The sequence below is a fragment of the Leptonychotes weddellii genome, chromosome 11 (assembly GCF_054177405.1).
Source record: "Leptonychotes weddellii isolate Sample4059 chromosome 11, ASM5417740v2, whole genome shotgun sequence".
Classification (NCBI taxonomy): Eukaryota; Metazoa; Chordata; class Mammalia; order Carnivora; family Phocidae; genus Leptonychotes; species Leptonychotes weddellii.
In genome coordinates this window covers 48,918,049-48,934,584 of record NC_138379.1, presented here as the reverse complement: position 1 = coordinate 48,934,584, position 16,536 = coordinate 48,918,049, and the positions used below count along the sequence as shown (strand labels likewise).

The 16,536-nt window shown below is 52.0% G+C and overlaps 1 protein-coding gene across 1 annotated transcript in view; it reads left to right on the top strand.

The window, feature by feature from the left end:
- The window catches only part of MAP6 (microtubule associated protein 6), a 75,497-nt gene extending 67,195 nt beyond the window's left edge, over positions 1-8,302 (top strand). The window contains exon 4 of the mRNA XM_081798858.1: positions 6,981-8,302. Coding sequence (XP_081654984.1) covers positions 6,981-8,160 — 1,180 coding nt within the window. The 3' untranslated portion in view covers positions 8,161-8,302. The remainder of the gene's footprint in view (positions 1-6,980) is intronic.
- The last annotated feature ends 8,234 nt before the right edge of the window (positions 8,303-16,536 follow it).

Below are 16,536 nucleotides of genomic sequence, written 5' to 3'. Positions count from 1 at the left end.
TGGCTCGTGAGGAGTTGTGCTTTCATAGAGCAGGGAGGGAGGACTTCCCTAGCAAAGGGGCCTTTGGGCCTCTCTGGTTGAAAAGCCACAGGCCGGTGAAGGCTTTGGGCCGGGCCGGGTGGGGGTGCCGGCTTTAGAGTGTGCACCGTGTGCTTACGGGTCTGTCCCTGGCTCCGCACGGGGGGCTCCGTACGGGCCCCGGTGTCATTCACTCCTGTGCCCCCAGCACAGGGCCAAGCCCAGAGTACGGGGCCTCAGCCGACTTTGTCCAATGAATGGATAAAAGAGAAAAAAAAATAGAATAAAGGGGAAAAGCTACATACCAGCAATTCGTTACACAAATCTCTGCAGGTGCTACTATGAGTCCGACTGCAGATACTGGCGATGCGAAGATGAACGAAACAGTCCATGGGCCACAGCAGGAGAGGCAGGTCACCACCGAACACCACAGTCCTTGCTAAGACAGAGGCTGCCTGGAGTCTGGGCGGGAGAGAGGCAGGCGCGGGAGCTCTCATTTTGAGAATGCCTTGTCTCCTGCAGATTCTTCATAAGAATAATGAGCTTTCAGAGATGGTTTCTTGGCCCTCCCCCTCTAGTAGCTGCATTTCCTATACAAGCTTCCTTGGAAGCTTTGTTTATGTCCAGGAAAAGCTCCCACGTGAGGCCCATGCGGGCAGACAGGAGGAGAGCAAAGCCGTCAAACTGCCCCGTCCACTGTCTCCCCAACCTTCTGCCAGAGGCCCTGAGGTGCAGACAGCCTGTGCGTCTTTGCTTCCAGTGAGTTTGCTCCATCCCCTCCCACCCCATTCACTAAGATGTCGAGAGGCCTGTGTTTTAGTCCTGGACCTGCTATCCATGGGCTGTGTGGCTATGGGAGAGTCACTTGCCCACTCTGGGCCACTTTCCCATCTGCAGAGTAACACAATTGGACTAGATCACTCAGTCCCTCTTTGGAACTAACATCTACTAAACATCACCCATATTCCAGGGATCATGTCACGTGTGTTCACGTATACTAATCCTCCCTTAAAGGTGAGCACTGTAATCCCCATCGTATAGATTATGGATGCTGAGGTATAGAGACTGGCATGCCCATGATGACATTCCCATGGGCTAGAAAGGCCTGCGTTCAAACCCAGCTCCTGTGGCCCCTAGCCCAGCCCGTGCACTTTCTCCCCCAGCAGGCTGCTCTTTACATTCCAAGAAATGATCTATGTTAAAGCACCTGGCCCCAAGCCTGGCACATGGTTCCTGCTCAGGAAATAGGAGTTTCTTTCTTCCCCAGGGCTTTTCCAAGCTGTGGAGGCAGGGGATTCATGGACAGGGCCCTCCTACATGAGCACCGCCCCAGCTCTGGGCTGCTTTGATGGTGCAGCAGGAGACAGTCTAGGGAGGAAAAAAAAAAGAAAACCACATGGGTGGATGATGGAATTAGAATTGTGTGCAAGAGCAGGAACCAGCAGGAGGGAAGGAAGCCCTTTTTCCAGATAGTCTTGGGCAGGGCTCCATAATCCTGCTTCCAGACTCTGATAAAGCATAGTGTGTGTGTACCCAGGAGGCATTGCCTGTCTCCATGGTAACAGGAAGAAGGGCAGAAAATTAAGTTCCTAAGACTTAGGATGTCTCATGTAACCTTGGAACATTAAATTTTGCAAATAGGACAGAGCCTGGCACAGGAAGGCTCTCATCTATTCATTCATTCGACAAGTATTTAGTTGGGTCCTTTCCTTTATTTTAGGTACAGACAATACAGTGATAGGCAAAGGCAGCCTGGTCCTGCCCTCTGAATGCTTCAATCCAGTAGGGGAAACATTAATCCAGAAGAATGCAAGTCATGAGCTGTGTTAAGGGGTGGGGGAGGGCCAAGGACTAGGAGAGCCTGCAGCAGGCGACCTGGTCACATGGGTGGGGTCAGGGAAGGCTTCCCTGGGAAAGTGCTCCAGTGAGCTGAGAGATGGAAGATGAGTCACATTAACCAGGGCAAGAGGGAGCAAGAGAATGTTCCGGAAGGAGACAAGAGCACGTGCAAAGCCAGAAATGGAAAGGAGCAGGGCATACTGAGGAGCAGAGCGAAGTCCTGGGAGGCTGGAGGGGACAGAGAGCCGGGAAGGCAGCGGGAGCAGGCTTGTCAGCTAGGTTGGGCCATGTGACAGGCTTTACTCTTTATTCTGAGTGCAAGAAGCCATGAAGAGTTGTAAGCAGGGAAGGGGGTTGCTTTTTGGAAAGGTATTCTGATTTCTGTTTGAAGAATGGATTGGAGGAGGAGGTGAGGCTACCAGTTAGGGGGCTGTGACAATGGTCCACAGAGATGGTGGCACGGGGTGGTGGGGGGCAGGGAAGGAGGGAAGGACGTGGGAATACTGAAGAGAGAAATGTTAGGAGCTAGAACAGGTGGTTCCTGATGGGTTGGATGAAGGTTTTAAGGAAGAGGGAGACATCAGGGATGAATCTGGGGTTCTGGCTGGGACCATGGGTTAGATGATAAAGCAGGTCTCAGCAATAATAATTTGTAAATCTTTCCATTTGATCTTCTTTGTTGCCGGCACTGTGCTGGGCCCTGGGGCTGCAGGCCGGGAGGATGAGCTCACGATCGAAGGGGTGCCGGGCGGGGGGCGGAACTGACATTAATGGGGGCACGTGTGAGCGTGGGAGAGACTGTACGGTGGTACAGCAAGGGAAAGCTCATTCGGGGAGATGCCACCAGGACCCTCATTCGGGGCCTGAGCAGGCGGATCCGCCAAGGACAGACAGGGCAAAGCGGGTGAAAGGGGGCAGTCCAGGCAGCAGGAACAAAGCAACAAAGCACTGGGGGTGCACAAAACAGCACGGGCTGGCCAGAGGGCAACGCACGGAGGGTGAGTGTGCAGCGCTCGCTGCCGCTCTCCCTGCCTTCATCCGGGGCTGCCATGAGGGTCCGGTGGGTTGCCGTAAGGTGTATGTGAGCATCTGTGAGAAGCTGTTACTGCACTTAATGGGAACGGACGTCACCGTCTGATGCACTCTACAAATGTCAAGAATTGTGATTTCACATCCCTGCCCAACAGGATCATCTGATCCTCTGTTGTTACGGTTCCTGAATTTTGTATTGTTCTCCCCATTTTATATGCGGGGAAACTGAGGTCTATCATGGTTGAGTAATTGCCCGCGATCTTGCAGGCGATACGCAGCACAGAAGCCAAGATAAACTCAACAGGTTATTCTCGTTTACGAGAGGGTTCGCAGGCTGGGAGGCTGAGGCTCCTGTGATATGTGCTGGTCCGAGAAGGTCTGCAGCTGGCTCGGGGCTGCAGATGTGGTTGTGCAGGTAGGCCGTGCCCAAGGACAGCTGGCCCGTGGGCTGAGCGGAGCTGAAGGCAGCCCGTCTCCACTCGCCAACCGGCTTCCACCCAGAGGGCTCGGCTTCGTCTGACTCACACAGAAGGCACTGTGCGTCCGGCTTCTGCCTGCCTTCCCGGGAATGGAGGGGCATTTTTACAGATGGGGACACTGGCAGGGCACCGTGGAACCAAGTGATGGCCAGTCAGGGTCAGTGTGAGTTTCGAGTTGCCCTCGAGGGTGGTTCTGTTCATAGGAAAACCAGCTGAGGCTGCTTTTGTTTTTGTTTTTGTTTTTTTAATTATTTTTTTAAAGATTTTATTTTAAGTAATCTCTACACCCAGTGTGGGGCTCGAACTCACAACCCTGAGATGGAGAGTCGCACACTCCACCGACTGAGGTAGCGAGGCGCCCCAAAGCTGCTTTGGTTTTAAAAATGAATGCTTAATTTATAAAAGTAACACTTCAGGGGCGCCTGGGTGGCTCAGTCGTTAAGCGTCTGCCTTCGGCTCAGGTCATGATCCCAGGGTCCTGGGATCGAGTCCCACATCGGGCTCCCTGCTCGGCAGGAAGCCTGCTTCTCCCTCTCCCACTGCCCCTGCTTGTGTTCCTGCTCTCGCTATCTCTCTGTCAAATAAATAAATTAAAAAAAAAAAAAGTAACACTTCAAAAATCTAGGAAAGTTCAACAATGTCTTGTAAGGAGGATTTTGTAACCTAATTAATTCAGTTCCCCTAAATAATTTAAATTAAATTATAAATAATTTAAAATAAACTGAGCTTAAAAATATAATTATTGGGTTACCATAAAAGTTCCATCGTTGTTTTCAAAATTTATAAAATTGTCCTATATCTTTCAACTTAAAATCACAAATCTAATTATTCCATTATACATTTTATATTGGAATCACAAAGCTCATCTGTTAGATATCCTAATACGCCAAATTATTTTAAACATCACAAATATTTTCAAAATAAATCTACACAGACATTTCCTTAACTTAATACCAAAAAAGGGTAATATTGTAGACTTGATTTTATCATTTCCAGTCTTCATTCTAAACCTTCCCATGAGTAAGGAAGGACACTTACTAAGGAAACAGGTTCACTAACGAAAGCGATCGAGGGTTATTCATCCAAGCAAATTTGGGGTTAGTTAGCTCACAGGTGGTTGAGAGGCTCATTCAACGGAAATATGGGGCAAGGCATGGGAGCTAAGGCCTCAAACATCCAGGGAAGTGCATTTTGCCCACGCCGTGGGGCTCTCCCCTGTTTCATCTCCATGCCAGGCAGGGACGCCGAGTCCATGTCCTGCCAGTGAGGTAGGTCTTGCAGTGCAAGCTCCCAAGATCAAGTTAAGCTCTGCCCCCTTTTGTGTTTCCTACCTCAGCTCTGTCACCCCTTCAGGATGTTCACTACCTGATAGGATTCATCTATTCGAATTCCTGCTTGATTCTATTCTGAAGCGGGCAGTTTTTATTTCCTCTTCGGCCAGCCACCAAGTATTAGACGTATTTTAATGCCATCCTTGGATTCTGCGTACTTCTTGAGGCCTTGCCTAGCTCTGCCAACGCTAAGGTCCCACTGATGGCAGCCAGCTGTGTCCATCTGGCTCTGTGTCATGCTGAGCCAGGGAGCCAACCTGGCCCCCGTCTGTCCACTGTGATGCTCAGAGCCATCCAGAGGGACTGACGGAGAGTTTGCTTATGGCACTGTGTCCTCTGCTGAGAGATGCAGGTCCCCAGGTAGCTCAAGGTGCTAAACACAGTGGGAAGCTTCTGGATCGGGATGACATGTCAGAATAAAAATAGTCCGAATATGTGTAACTTTACTTCTAAGTCAATAGAAAAATAATGGTAATATTGCATAGTAATATCCTGGGACAAGGTGCTAATGATCTCTAATCATACATTCCTGAGTAAATATCATTATATCCAATGATATAGATGACAAACTTGAGGCCCAGAGAGAGGAAAACATAAGGAGCTATGAAAGTGTGAGCAAGTAGGGGTCTTATTGGACCAGCTTTAATAAGCAGGCAAGAAAGACATAGTCCTAAAAGCTAATAGGAACTTTTTTGTTTTGTTTTGTTTTAAGATTTTATTTATTTGACAGAGAGAGACACAGCGAGAGAGGGAACACAAGCAGGGGGAGTGGGAGAGGGAGAAGCAGGCTTCCCGTGGAGCAGGGAGTCCGATGCGGGTCTCGATCCCAGGACCCCGGGATCATGACCTGAGCCGAAGGCAGACGCTTAACGACTGAGCCATCCAGGCGCCTAGCTAATAGGAACTGTTAAAATGCCGAAGCGGTCTTAAGCATAAAGACTTGATTGGCCACGAAGTATAAAAGAGTAATAACAGCTACCCTGTACTGAGCAGCGACTGTGTGCCAGGCGCTACAGGGGACAGAGCACAGTCCCCGGGAGCGGAAAGACCCAGACTCTAGAGTCCATGCAGGTCCCTCACTTTCCACATCACTTGCTCTCTCGGGACCTCAGTTTCGTCATCTGACAAGTAAGGGTAATAACATCCATGCAGCTTCATGGGGTTCCTGGGTTGCTGAGATGAGCTCTGAGAAGTGATTTGGAAAGTGGAATGTGCTGGAAGTGTGCGAGGGTCTCTGACACTGGCTGAGTGGCTGCTCTGGGGTGGCAAATTTCAGCCTGGCCCGCAAGGAACAAGTGTGCATTCTAAGCTAGACTGGCGGGCTCTGAGCGCGGCAGGGTTCGCCCTTGGTTGTCAGCGATGTTACCTGCTCTCCACCAGGTGGACGGGCCAAGGGGTGACGCGGGGTCCGCAGGGAATCCTGGTGAGAGGCTTGGACTCGGCCGCAGGGAAATCAGCCCCAGGGCCTTGGAGGGAGGGCAAAGGCCCAGGGACGGTAGGGGGAGCCAGAAGCGGGGACAGAGCGAGGGGAGCAGGGTCTCTTCACTGCCAGAATGGGGAGCCCCAGCCAGTCACCTGCCCAAGGTGGGGACGATGGCGGTGGCATGGGCAACAATGTGGCGCATTGTAGACAGAGAATTTAAATGCAGTGATAAAACCAATGGAAAGCCGGTCTGCTTTTTACTGTCACCTTGTGTAGGCGATCCTAAATAATGTTCATGATAAAACACTTCTCCCCTTGCAGGGACAGCGGTCGGAGGGACATTCCCCTGCCCTCTTTCTTGTCCCTCTCCACAGTCGGCCCTTAACAAGGGATCTGGGGAGCGGAAGGAGCCTCGGAAGGCCCCAGGAAGGAGGCCAGCGCGCTGGCGTGGGGGACCATCTGAGCAGACAGCTAGGACGGGCTTGCAGGACGGTCCCAGCTACCACAGAGGCAGGAGGAGCAGCCTAGGTGGAGTGTGGGGTGGCCAGGCTTCTGTGATACCCACAGGAGGACTCTGGGTCCTGCTCCGGTACCGCCTTGTCACCTGGGTGCCACCCTCTCTGCCACGCGCAGGTTATAATCAATTGGCAAGCACATTGAATGATTCCTGAGCCTGCCCCTCCCCCCACCCCCCATTCTGCACTAAGAACATGGAAATCAGATTCTCCGCTCGGCTCTCCAGCCAGAGCTGCCCTGCCCAGGCTCCACTAGGCCAAGACTTCTCAGGCAATCTGTGCTCTGCCCACTCCTTGGCCTGAGCTCGGGCCCTCACACTGACTACCTCTCTCTCTTCTGCAGGAGCCAGGTTGAACTCGCCAGTGATTCACGTAAGAATCGAGGTCCTATAGCCACAGAACCAGACAAGGATCAAAGTCCCGTGGGCCCAGGGCCTCTGAAAGATCAAGGTCCTGTGATCCAAGAGCGTCCAAAGGATCAAGGCCCCATGGCTCCAGAGCCTCTGAAGGGTCTAGCTCCTGAGGTCTCAGGGCCTCTGAAGGATCCAGGTCCCATGGTCCCCATACCAGTTAAGGATCAAGATCACGTGGCCCCTGAGCCTTTAAAGAACGAAGGTTCTGTGATCTCAGCACCAGTAAAGGACCAAGGTTCCTTCGTCCCCGTGCCTCCAAAGAATCAAAGTCCTATGGTTCCAGCAACAGTTAAGGATCAAGGTTTCATGGTACCAGAGCCTTCGAAGGAGCAAGGTCCCATGGTCCTGGCACCTGTCAAGGATCAAAGCCCCGTGGTCCCTGAGCCTGTGGACAAAGGTCCCATGGTCCCGGCACCTGTCAAGGATCAAAGCCCTGTGGTCCCTGAGCCTGTGGACAAAGGTCCCATGGTCCCGGCACCTGTCAAGGATCAAAGCCCCGTGGTCCCTGAGCCTGTGGACAAAGGTCCCATGGTCCCGGCACCTGTCAAGGATCAAAGCCCCGTGGTCCCTGAGCCTGTGGACAAAGGTCCCATGGTCCCGGCACCTGTCAAGGATCAAGGTCCTGTGGTTTCAGAGCTTCTGAAGGATCAAAGCGCTGCAGTCATAGCACCTGTAAAGAAGGAAGGTCCTGTGTTCTTTGAGCCTGTAAAGAGTCAAGGTTTAGTGGTTCCGGAGCCAGTCAAGGATCAAGGTGGAGCAGTCCCAGAACTTCTGGAAGATCACGATTCTGTGGTTGCAGCACATGTAAAGAATCAAGGTCCTGTGGTCCCGGCACTATTCAAGGATCAAGGCCCCGTGGTCCCAGAGCCTCCAAAGAATCAAGATCCTGTGGTCCCTGAGCCTGTGAAGAATCAAGTTCCTATAATTTCGGTGCCTCTGAAAGATCAAGACCTCCTGGTGTCACCACCAGCAAAAGACCAAGGTCCTGTGGTCCCCGAGCCTCTGAAGACTCAAGGTCCCAGGGGCCCCCAGCTTCCCACTGTCTCACCTCTACCCCCAGTCATGATCCCAACTGTCCCCCATGCGGAATATATTGAGAGTTCCCCGTGACACTCACCCCTTGACATGCCAAGGAAGGAGCTGACCGTGGAAGTGCTCCCTCCCAGGGGTGGTGAAGACACATATTTAATCTGCATGAAACACGTACTGTATAATCTTGCTGGAATCTAATAAAACTGGTCCCTCTGGCTCAGCAGTGTTTCTCTCTGGTCCTACTTGAGTGTGTGTGTGTGTGTGTGTGTGTGCACACGTGCACTCACGTACACCGTGCACATTTAAAATTGGGCATGCAGGACTCTGCATTCATCCATCTGAGCCAGACAAGACAGAAATCCCCAGCTCCTGCGAGCAGACAGTGTAAGATGGGAGGGGGTGGGAGAGGCTAGGAGATTGGGGACGGGACCCCATAATGAGGATATGGGGAAGGACGAACCTGTGTTTCTCCTTCACTCTCACACTCCCACAGCACTTCACTTCTGACATCACACATGGAACAATTATCCGACACCAGCTGGGGGTCCTGCCATTCGACTCACTTCTGACACTATCTACCCGGAGATAGCTCCGGGCCCCACAGGTGTTTAGGGCTCAGTTGCACAACTCTGGCCCCACACCCACATTTCAGATGCCAATGGCAAGTCCCAGGTTGTTACTTATACTTCCGACTGTGGGCTGTAAACTGGGATTTCCACAACCCCCACCTGGGTTCAGTAATTTGCTAGTATGTCTCATAGAACTCAGGGTAACACTTACTTAGGTTTACTGGTTTATCATTAAAGGATAAAGGATACTGATGAACATCCAGATGGAAGAGATGTGTGGGGTACAGCATGGGGGAAGGAGCATGAAGCTTCTATGCCCTCACCAGGCATGCCACCCTCTCAGTACCTCCAGCAACCCAGAAGCTCTTCAAACCCCATACTTCAGGGGGTTTTATGGAGGCTTCATTTTGTAGGCATGATCCATTATTAACTCAATATCCAGCCCCTCTCCCCTTCCCAGAGGATAGGGGTGGGGCTGAAAGTTTCATGGTTTGGTCTTTCTAGTGTCCAGCACCCATCCTGAAGCTATTCAGGAGACTACCATGGGCTTCCTCATTACAACAAAAGACAGTCTTATCACCTAGGAAGTTCCAAGAGTTTTAGGAGCTCTGTGCCAGGAACCAGGGACAGAGACCAATATTTTCTATCATTTCACAGGTTGGGTCCCATGAAAGCCGAGGAACAGATACCAGACCGCAGCAGGCTGGATTGGTCAGAGTAGAGCCCAAAGAGGAAAGAGGAACAGGGACCCAGCTGGCCCAGGGTAATTCTGGGTGACAGTTGTTAGCCAAGGGCTCAGACCTCATCCAGAGGTCATGCTTCTTTTTTTTGTTTTTTTAAGATTTTATTTCTTTATTTGAGAGAGAGAGAGAGCACGAGCAGGGGCAGGGGGAGAGGGAGAAGCAGACTCCCCACTGAGAGGGGAGCCCAACGTGAGGCTCGATTCCAGGACCCTGGGATCATGACCTGAGCCAAAGGCAGACACTTAACCGACTGAGCCACCCAGGCGCCCCCAGAGGTCATGCTTCTTGAGAAAACCAGGCCTCTGATCAGAGAGTCCCAGGACACTCGTGAAGGTAGAACCTCACATCTGCTAATCCCCATTCAATATCCGGGACAGCCCAGCCAAGGCTTCTAAAACAATCCTGAGGTTCCTCATTCATTTATACCCGCAACAGACTTTTCCTTAGCACCCACTTTGTCTCATTCAGTGTTGGGCATTGAAGTCACAGTGGTAAAGAAGTCTCGGTCTCATGAGAATAAAAGGTGGTGTGGGATGAGGCCCGAGGACACAGCTAGAGGCGTGGCTATGAGACAACAGTGAAGAGAGAATACTTGGTGGGGGCACCCAGGAAGGCTTCTCGGAGACAGTGGCCATGGAGTACAGACAGCCTGGGGTATCATGGGGTGTGGGTACAAGGGCTGGGGTAAGCCCTCCCGGGAGTCCTTGAATGAAAGAAACCAGATTGCATGACAGCTGACCAAGGGGTGTGGCATAAAACTGGGACCAGGCAGAAGTGACCAGTTCTCAGAATCCGAGGGCCTGAGAGAGGGAGGCAGGCTGGGGAAGAACACCGGGGTGCCACCAGGGCCAAAGCTCTACTTGGTCAGAGATGGGTCCTATGAAGACACCACTGTATGGGCCACGATAATCTCAGAGTCCTCAGGGGCCTGGGGGCATCGGGGGAGCTCTACCTGTTGCCCCCACTAAAGCCAACTCCCAAGGAGCACTCCAACCCCCTTAGGGCCTTTAAGACCCATTATGAACACTAAACCCTTTTAAAGGTCTCTTTTTAAAGTAGCTCAGCTGGGTTGTTAACAGAGAAACCATCACAGGAAGTACTGATGACTTCCAAATAGTCCATTTTTTGAGCAACTGGCCACAGGCTGGCCTCCTCAGCCCGCTCCCAACAGCACCAGGGTTTTCTGCTCCCAGAAACCTCTGTACGTGTACACACACACACACACACACACACACACACGATTCTTCCCGGCCCACGTAAGAGCTTGCTGCCATACGAGTTCTCAGAGTCGGGGCCCTGCAGACCAGAAAGGCCACACTGAGGTGAAAGAAGTGTTGTGCGTGGAAACCTTCCTCCTTTCCGTTCTCCCTCTGACCCACACACCCAGTCCCATAACTCACACACCCCCACGGGCCAGGCCAATGACGGGGCCACCTCAGAGACACGGAACATCCAGGGGCAGACGTCCAGGACTCCACAGGCTACCAGGGCTCCAGCTCTGAAGGAAGAGCTGCCTGGGAGTGAGCCCCACTTGGGGGAGGTTAAGCTCTCCCAGTGACAGGGTCACAACGGAAGAGAAGTGGGCCCAGTCCAAAGCTCTGGAGACTTTTAAAAGGTAGGATGAGAAATGCACAAAGGAAGCTGGGAAGGCTGGCCCAAAGCTGTAAGAAGACTCCAGGGGCCTTTGCTGCCAGGCCTGTGATGCCCTGTGTCCAGGGCTGAGAGAGAGTGCATTTGAGGACCCGGCTGTGGCCGCTGCTGGGTTTAGCAGCTTCAGCTGGGGAGCAGGCCGACCCCGGCTCCAGCCCAGCGCCAACCACCTCAATTTCCTCACTTGTAAAGCCCTCCCCGACAACTGAAAGCCCCCGCCCAGGGCTGAGCTGCCGGCCTAGGCCCCACCGGCCGGCTCTCCATTGCATGGGAAGAGGGCCCAGGGAGGGAGGTGAGGGTTAAGGCCTCCGGGCCAGGGCTGGGGCCCGAAAAGGCAGGAAATGAACTGGACTCTGGCCCTTCTCAGAAGCGGACTTCATTCCCGGCCTGGTCTTCCCAGCTGCAGCCATTTCCCGGCCCCTCCCCAGCACCTGGCACCTCCATCTGTCCTTCTCCCTCCCGCCGCTGCACCGCCACCGCGAATCCAGAGAAGGGACCCCGCTGCCCGCCACTCTGTGGGCACCAACACCGTGCACCCCCGAAGGGTCTGGGGCGCCCGCTGAGGAGGCCAGGAGGGATGGGGAGGGTTAGGGGGCGCTCTGCAAGGGGAGGCTCCCGTTCCAGCCCAGGGCCAAACCCAGGTTGGCCTGCATCGGAGCCCGGATCTGAGACTTGGGTCCAGAGAGGCCCAGACTCAGACCAAGGGCCCGAGAACCTGTCTGGAACATTCCAGCCAGGGATCCCACCTGCCCCTGGGGTGGGAAATCCAAGAGCCCCGGCCCCAGGCAGCAGCCGACCGCATGTCCCCTGCAGCCAGGCCTCGGGGCCCTGGGAGGGGGGGAGCTGCTGGGGGTGGGAGAAGGAAACCTGGGGCGCGTGGGCAAGGACCCCGCCTTGGGGGGGTGCCACCTCAAGGCCGGTCTTGGAGGCCCTCTAGGAGCTGGGCAGAGGCCTCGCTGGAGCCCCTAGTGGCTGATCCGGGGACAGGCTGCGATTTTACTCCTGTCACGAAGTGATAAAGACCTGCCGGCTTTAACACCTGCTGGCTGCCCGCGAAGCGGAGCCACCTTACCCCACGGTGGGGGACGAGGACACAGTGCGTGTGGATCCACAGGAGGCGACAGGGGCCTGGTGGTGCTGGAGCAATACTATTGGTAGTCTTTGTCCCGGCCAGGACGGGTCATCTAGCGAAAAGGGAAGGAGAATGGACCCCGAGGGACCCAGTTCTCAGAAACCCGGAAATCTTCAGGGTTTTGTTCTGTTTTGGGGTTTAGTTTTGTTTTTGTTTTTGTTTTTTTGCACCAATTTCCAACCCTCCACTTCCAATCCAACACTAAGACATGTCCACTCTACCTGCTAAGTAAATAGGGAATGTGCCCTCTTTCTCTATGGCCATCCCCTTTATACCTCGTAATTATCACGATTTGTAATTCTGTATGTGAATTACATCATGGCACTCAGGGCACGAGAAATGTGCATTTCTTTATTCTGATAAATCAAATGAAATCTAGTTGGAGTCCCCTGCTCTTGCTGCCAGGGTTGGCAGGAACTCTACTCTTAGTCATTTACCAGGAGCCTGCCCCTGTCCCTGGGGCCAGTCACAGACCCAGGAGGCTCAGGCCATCCTGAGAGGAAGACACACAGGCTACCACGGCAGCTGCCTCCAGCCTCAGCCAGGCAGGCACTGGTGGCCCCAGGCCCCTAGACCATGCTTGGCTGGGAGCTCCCAAAGCCTGCCCAGATTGAGTGATGTTTATGCCATTTCTCTGGGCACCCCTGTAGCCCATCCCTCAGCTCCCCAGCTCCCTGCCCTTTCTACACACACCCACCCCCTTCTGAAGTCAGGCCACTCTACCTCCTCATCCATCAAGGCACCTACACTTTTTTTTTTTTCAGATTTTATTTATTTATTTGAGAGAGAGTGCGTGTGAGCTTATACACACACAAAAGGCGGGGAGGGGCAGAGGGAGAGGGAGAAGCAGGCTCCCCCCTGAGCAGGGAGCCCGATGCAGGGCTCGATCCCAGGACCCTGAGACCATGACCCGAGCTGAAGGCAGACGCTTCACCGACTGGGCCTCCCAGATGCCCCCAAAGCACCTACACTTTAATCCGTTTTCCTCAAGCAGAACACTATAACATCCTCAATGGGCTAACATCCTCAAGACCTGATTCTTGCGGGGCATCTCACACTCCCACCAGCAATGTATGAGGGTTCCAATTTCTCCATTCTTGTCAACACTTGTTACTGTCCATTATTTTATTACAGCAGTGATTTCTTTGCTTATTCCAAACCTTCCATTTTTTCTTACACACCCAATGTGTTGAGTGGATATCCAGGAAACAGCAGGTTGGGGCAGGAGGATGGACTCAGTTCGGTACATGTGAGCGGGAGACACCTGTGGGACAGCCAGGGAGGGGTGGCTAGGAGCCTTCTGGATATAGTGGTCTCAGCCTTGGATAGGGGTCTGGAATGAAGGCAGAGATGGGGACCTCATTGAAATTTGGGTCTCACCAGCCCTGGGAAGGCATGTGAGGCCACAAGAGAGGGTGTGTTTACCCAGGCAGAGTGTGGAAAGTGAGAGGTGGAGGCTCTAGGATAGAGCCTCGGGAAACGCCAGCATTTAAGGGACAGGAGAGGAAGGAGGCCCTGAGGGGAGCCTGCCGCTGAGCAGCCGACAGGTCAGAGAAGAACTAGAAAAGAATGTTGCCTCGGGGAAAGCATCAGGGAGGAAGAGGCCCACAGGATCAGAGACCAGGAGTACTTCCCTCCCATGTGGATTAAGAAGTGTCCACTGAACAAAATGGGTAGGATGTCAATACATGTTGAAGTTTTGTGATGAAGTTCATTATACTATTTTCTCAACTTTAGTGTATGCTTGAAATTTTCCCTGTTTCCAAAATAATTTTTTTTTTAAAGTACCCATTGCACTAGCCATAAAGAGATCACTGGTGAACTTGGCAATTGCAGAATCTCTGGAGCGGAAGAAACAGGAGGCTGATTCTAGGAAATGAGGGAGGAAGAAGGAGAGAAACAGAGTGTGTTTTCACCCTGACGCGTGACTCACTGACATCCCAAGTAGCGATCACTGAGCACATACACCTCAAGTATTCTGAGAAAATCGATGATTGCGGGTGACAGTCGTTAAATACTTTAGAGTTGCTGGTGCCTCCCACACAGGGACCATTCTCAGCTAGGCCCAGCAACAAGCCAAGAGCTCTTCCTCAAAAAGAAAAAAACTGCTCACCAAGGAGAGCCTGAATTTGCTCCTAAATCCTGGGTGCTCCACTGTGGTTCTTCTGTCAGGCTTCGAACATCGCCCTCATCCGCTGCAGACACCTGAATCCCTCTGGGGTCATTGAAGCTATTGGAAGAGCTGCCTGCCCTTCCGCCTGGACCACCCGAAAGCCTTCTCCTGCTCTGGGCCCCTCTCAAAGCAGGCTGCTTACAGGCTACTCAGTAAATGCATCAGACGGCACCCCGAAATGTAATATAGATTGCCTCCTCCATACACAGAAGCCCAGCAAGTGTACTTTCTTACTACGACTAAGGGGATGAAAGCACAGCAAGTTCTTTCCCTTTGCAGGATGTGATGCTAATTTTATGTGTTGACTTGACTGGGCCATAGGATGCCAGGATACTTGGTCACACATTATTCTGAGTGTATCTGTGAGGGATGAGATTAACAACTGACTCTGTGGACTGAGCAAAGCAGACTGCCTCCCCAGTGTGGGTGGGCCTCATCTAATCTGTTGAAGGCCAGAATAGAACAAAAGGCCGAGTACAGGAGAATTTGCTCTCTGCCTGATTGTCTTCGAGATGGGACATTGGTCTTCTCCTGCCTTCAGACTAGAACTTACGCCATCAGCTCGCTTGCTTCTCAGGCCTTCGAACTTGGACTGGAACCATATCATTGACTCCTGGATCTCCAGCTTGCCAACTGCAGATCTTAGGTCTTCTCAGCCTCCATAATTGTGTGAGCCAATTCCTTATAATAAATCTCTTTATATCTATATCTACCTACATACATTTATATCTATAACCATACCACATATATCTGTATCTTCTATTGATTCTGTTTCTACGGAGAATCCTAATACTAGTAATCGTGACCACTGAACACCCAGAAACTTCACTCAGGTGGCGGGCCTCCATGTTCTTATGGGATTTATCTCCCATTCTCAGCACATCTGTACCTTATCCATGCATCTAAAGTACCTGCTACTTTCCACTCTCCAAATCCTAGGAACATTCTGTAATCGATGTAGCAGACAAGTATGCTGTCCTGTAATTTGGGAGGATAATCAAAATCCCCAAAGATTAAATCATAGCAGAGAACCAGCAACTCGACAAGTTTCAAAACAAGATGAGAAATCTGTGTTGCTATCTCTGCCAAGAGAAAGAAAACTGCTTCTGGTGTTCTCTATAGAGAAAGAGAAAAAGATTAGTTTCAGATACATAGTTTCACATCAAGTGACAAAAAAAATGTACGTTTGCTTCCACCAAAACAAACAAACAAACAAACAAACAAAACCTACACACCTGGAATAGCAACTGCGACTGGAATCATCATCTGAGCAAGCCCCTGCTAGCTCCCTGTCACTCTCTGAGCCCCGTGCCTTCTGCACAGGCCACACCAGCGAGTTAAGGGACACGTGACAGACACCACCCCTGCCACTTTCAAGTCTTTGATGGCGGCATGAATTTCTGTGATTCTCCTGGAGTTGAACTATTGTTTCAGTCTCCTGGTTGGTAAGAAGGGGACGTTCCAGGGGTTTCCACTTGTCCCTTTCTACGAGAATGACCCTTATTCCATAGGCCTGGAGAGTCATGTGTGAATTCTGCCTATAAATTTCAATTGTTCACCCTGAAACTAAGAAAATAATTCCAGGACGAGTCCAGAGTCTGACTGGGTGCCGCATGCCTGGACTTGGGTCCAAACTCCAATGACCACCTGATCCACTTGAGCCCCTACACAGTGGTTCTCTGTGTCCTCAGAAATTAGCATTACATAGACTCAAGGTCTGCTAATCCCTGAAAAGTCTGTGTATTTTCCCTTCACAGAGCACAGCTCTCTGGCAAATGGCCCAGGAAAGATTTACAGTATGTGTCTGGGTGTCATCGAAGGGTTCACTCTCAAGCATACTGGCCCCTCTTCCATTCAAGGGGCTTTGGGCCGGGGGAGAACTGAGGCTCTCTCTCATAGTGGCTCAAGTGGGGCTTCCATAGGCCAACCTGGAAGGGTCTGTTTGTTTATTGTTTTGTTGCTTCTGTTATACAGATGAAGGAGGACTTAGAGGCTGCCTGTTTGGTCCCTTTTGTCCTATTTGGCCTTGGAACAATTAACCTCTGCTGAAGATATCTGTGAGTTAGACCCTTCTGATCACTGCCTGATGTCTGATGTTCCAGAAGGCCAAGTGCTGCTGTGTATGCTCGGCTCTCCTGGGGCCCCAGCATTTCCACTGAAATTATGGAGCCCATTTCTGTGGCAGCA